The 3792-nt window shown below is 42.9% G+C and overlaps 1 protein-coding gene across 1 annotated transcript; it reads right to left on the reverse strand.

Annotated features, from left to right (window-relative positions):
• Positions 1-602: 602 nt before the first annotated feature.
• On the reverse strand, positions 603-917 carry LOC143597544 (uncharacterized). Its single transcript, XM_077076025.1, has one exon. It carries the CDS (start codon positions 915-917, stop codon positions 603-605), a length of 315 nt encoding a protein of 104 aa, XP_076932140.1.
• Between the last annotated feature and the right edge of the window lie 2875 nt (positions 918-3792).

Genomic DNA, 3792 nt, shown 5'->3' on the forward strand with positions numbered 1-3792 from the left:
TTTTCTTTCGTTTTTCTTCATCTTTTCGCTTGTTTCTTCGTTTGAGGCTTGGGTTTACCTGAAATTGTATTTTATTATGATAAGTAGCCTTCTGTGCTATGTTATTTGATAGAACTTGCAGTGTTTAGAGATTATTTGATGCTAAAAAGATGTATAATTTTATGTACATCACCAGCCCTTTCGTTTAACTCCCACTCTTGCCTTAATCCCTTCTTTGATTGTTCTGTTGGTCCTCTCTACCTGACCATTGGCTTGTGGGTGGGCTACGGAAGTAAAGACTTGAGTAACTTGAAGTTCTTTTAGCCACGTTTGCTGTCTACTATCCGCGAATTGGGTCCCATTATCTCTGACCAATTTTTGTGGGAGGCCGAAACGGCAGATAATGAAATCCCACAGAAATTTCTTAACGCTCGATGCAGTGATGGATGCAACCGGTTTAGCCTCTACCCATTTGGTAAAATAGTCTATTGCCACGATCAAGAACTTGACTCATCGGCTTCAGGGAATGGACCCATGATATCGACCGCCCACTTTTGGAATGGCCAGGCAGATGTTACCGGCATCAACTCATTTTTCGGACGCAGCATATTGGGAGCATGACGCTAACAAGAATCACACTTTCTAATCTCTTGTACAGCATCCATGTGCATCCCCGGCCAGTAGTATCCAACGTTCATGAGTTTTGCTACGACCATTCTTGGGCCCGCGTGAAGACCACAAATACCTTCATGAACTTCCCTTATCAAATAGTTCGCATCCTCGGCATCCACACACCTTAGAAGTGGGCCGATGAGGGATCTTCTGTACAGGACACCATCTTGCATTTGGTAATTCAAGGCCTTTTGTCTTATTTTTCGAGCCATGACTCTCTCTTTCGGTAGAAATCCTGATAACAAGTAAGCTATGAGTGGCGTCATCCAGGATTCAACGCCGGTTTGAATTACTAAATCTTAGTTATGCGGAACGGATGGTTGATCAAGGACTTCAATACGGATGTCCTTAGAGAAGTGCTCAAAATTTGTTGAAGCTAACTTGCTAAGGGCATCCGCCGACTTGTTTTCGCTTCTTTTTATGTGAATGACTTTGCACGTAAAAAACTGAAGGATCAAGTTCTCTGCTTGTGACAGGTACGAAACCATTACATCGTTTTTTGCTTCATAAGTTCCATGGATCTGTCCCGCAATCAACATAGAATCCACCCGGGCTTCTAAATGTTTTACTCTGAGCTTTTTAGCTATCCGCAAGCCTGCCAAAAAAGCTTCGTATTTTTCCTTGTTATTGGTGCTTTCACTAAGCATTCCTCCGCTTTGCTTTGCGGGACCTCTGTAACAAAGTCTGCTAACACTTGGCCTTTTATCGCGGGTCTAGGTTTGTACTCGATTGCATGTTCCCCTAGTTCAATAGCCCATTTTGCCAAACGACCAGACAATTCTGGCTTACTCAAAACATTTTTTAACTTGTACCCTGTCAGCACATTGATGGGGTGGCCTTGGAAATACCTGCGGAGGCGCCAGGCGGCATATACAAGTGCCAAAACCAGTTTTTCGAGCATTGAGTACCTGGTTTCTGGACCGGTCAACATTCTACTGATATAATAAATTGGTGTTTGAACGTTTTTCCTCTCTGTCAGTAGCATGGCACCGATTGCAATATCAAATGCTGACAAGTACAATGTAAGAAGCTCTCTCTCTTGCAGTGCTCTCAAGGTGGGCAATTCCATTTAACACTTTTTTACTTTCAGGAACGCTTGTTCAGCTTCTGCGGTCCACTTGAAATGCGCTTTCTTTATACAATTTCTTAGAGTCGACACAAATGGATAAGATTTAGCCGCATGATTGGCCAAAAATCTGTTCAGAGCAACAAGTCGTCCATTAAGTGTTTGCACCTCTTTGAGGGAAGATGGGGAAGGCATGCGGGCCACTGCTTGAACTTTGTCTGGTTTAGCTTTGAAACCCGCACCCGTAACGATCACGCCTAAAAATTTCCCTTCTTCCATCCCAAAGGAACATTTACTCAGATTGAGTTTCACGGTTATTCTTCTCAGAGTATCAAACGTTTCTTCTATGTCCCTTAGCATTTGATCTTCTTCAATGCTTTTTATGACTAGATCATCCATGTAAACTTCCAAGTTTCGCCCAATATGATCCTTGAAGGCTTCATCCATTAGTCGTTGGTATGTAGCTCCCGCATTCTTCAACCCAAAGGGCATCATCTTGTAACAGAATGTGCCTTGATCTGTGCGAAAGGCTGTTTTTTCCTCATCGCCTGCTGCCATACAAATCTGGTGATAGCCTTTATAGGCGTCGAGGAAACACTTAAACTTGAACGGAGCTACCGCGTCCACCTTAAGGTCGATTTCGGGCAAAGGATAGCAATCTTTTGGACATGCCTTTTTTAGATCTTTGAAGTCTATGCACATCCGCCATGTTCCATTGCTCTCTGGAACAATGACGGGATTAGCCACCCAAGTTTGGTACTGGATTTTACGGATGATCCCAGCATGCAAAAGATCTTGAACCTGCTCATTTATTGCTTTAGTCTGTTCAAGGCCCATCTTACGTTTCTTTTGAACGATTGGTGTAAAATTTGGGTTGACCCTTAGTTTGTGTTCCGCAATCTTCCACGGGACACCAGTCATGTCCGCGTGTTGCCAAGCAAATATGTCTATATTTTTGGTCAACAATTGCTTCAAAAATGTTCTTACAATCTCAGAGATAGCGGGTCCTATCACAATCATTTGATCTAGAAATTTCTTGTTCAAAACCCACTTCTCCGGCTCAGTTCGCTGAACTTGTTTTGGCATCTTGGATGGTTTTGAACTTTCTGCTATAAAACAATGACGATTTATGTGGATGATTTCTACGCCAGTGCGGGTCGGGACCCCCACTACACCATGAGCTGTAGAGGGGTGGGTATTGAAATCACCAATCGCCTCACGCCCTAAGATGATATCATGTTTTGATGTCATCGGTAAGACTAAGAATTCGACATCTTCGGTTCTAGATTGTATTCCGTCACTAAGTGTGACCGGATAAGAAATTACTCCCCGTGGATGCATCACCTATCCTCCAAAACCAGACACAGGTGCGTGAATTGGCTTCGGCTTCACCTTGTCGTCTTCATCAAGTTGCTCAAAGCATTGTTCATACATTATGTCCGAGGTACTTCCGGTATCAAAAAAGACATAATGTGAACGATAATGACCTATAAGGGCAGTGATTATCAGCGGGTTTTTGTTACATGGACCTCCCTTGACCCTTGGAAAAATTACTGGTTCATTCTTCCTCATCAAATTCTCTCCTCTTTCCTCCAACCTTGTGCCCGCCTTGGATCATATGAACATTTAGGTCCTTGACCTGCTTCTTGGACGGGCCCTGGTATCTCTCGCGGTAGCCTTTCCAGTTCCTGGTTTTGTATTTCTGACTAAGTGTCCAAGCTTTCTAGATTTCTCGGCTGCCTCTATTTCACCTTTCAAGGCAACGCATTCATTCGTGTTATGACCTATGTCATCGTAAAATGAACAATTTTTTTAGGATCAAGGAATGATCTCCTTGTGAGTGATTGAGGTTTCCTAAAATTCACGTTTTCGGTGGTAAGAATCTATGAAGGAGTCTTCGTCAATGGTGTTCAATTATTGACACGTTGTGTTGAAGCACCGGCTTTGTTCTTGTTACCTATCAATAAAAAATAGTAAAAAATATATGGATTAGGGGTGTCAATTCCCGACAAGACCCGAAACCCGACACGAAAAAATATAGGTTTTGGGCCGAACTCGACACGTTTAAAAAACGG

This window comes from Bidens hawaiensis, unplaced genomic scaffold (assembly GCF_021521415.1).
Source record: "Bidens hawaiensis isolate Kalapana, Puna unplaced genomic scaffold, B.hawaiensis_p1.1 tig00048463_1, whole genome shotgun sequence".
NCBI classification, from domain to species: Eukaryota; Viridiplantae; Streptophyta; class Magnoliopsida; order Asterales; family Asteraceae; genus Bidens; species Bidens hawaiensis.

Bases quoted from the DNA above. Each gene is read 5' to 3' on its own strand.
- LOC143597544 (XM_077076025.1), bottom strand. From the start codon at position 917: ATGACGCCACTCATAGCTTACTTGTTATCAGGATTTCTACCGAAAGAG.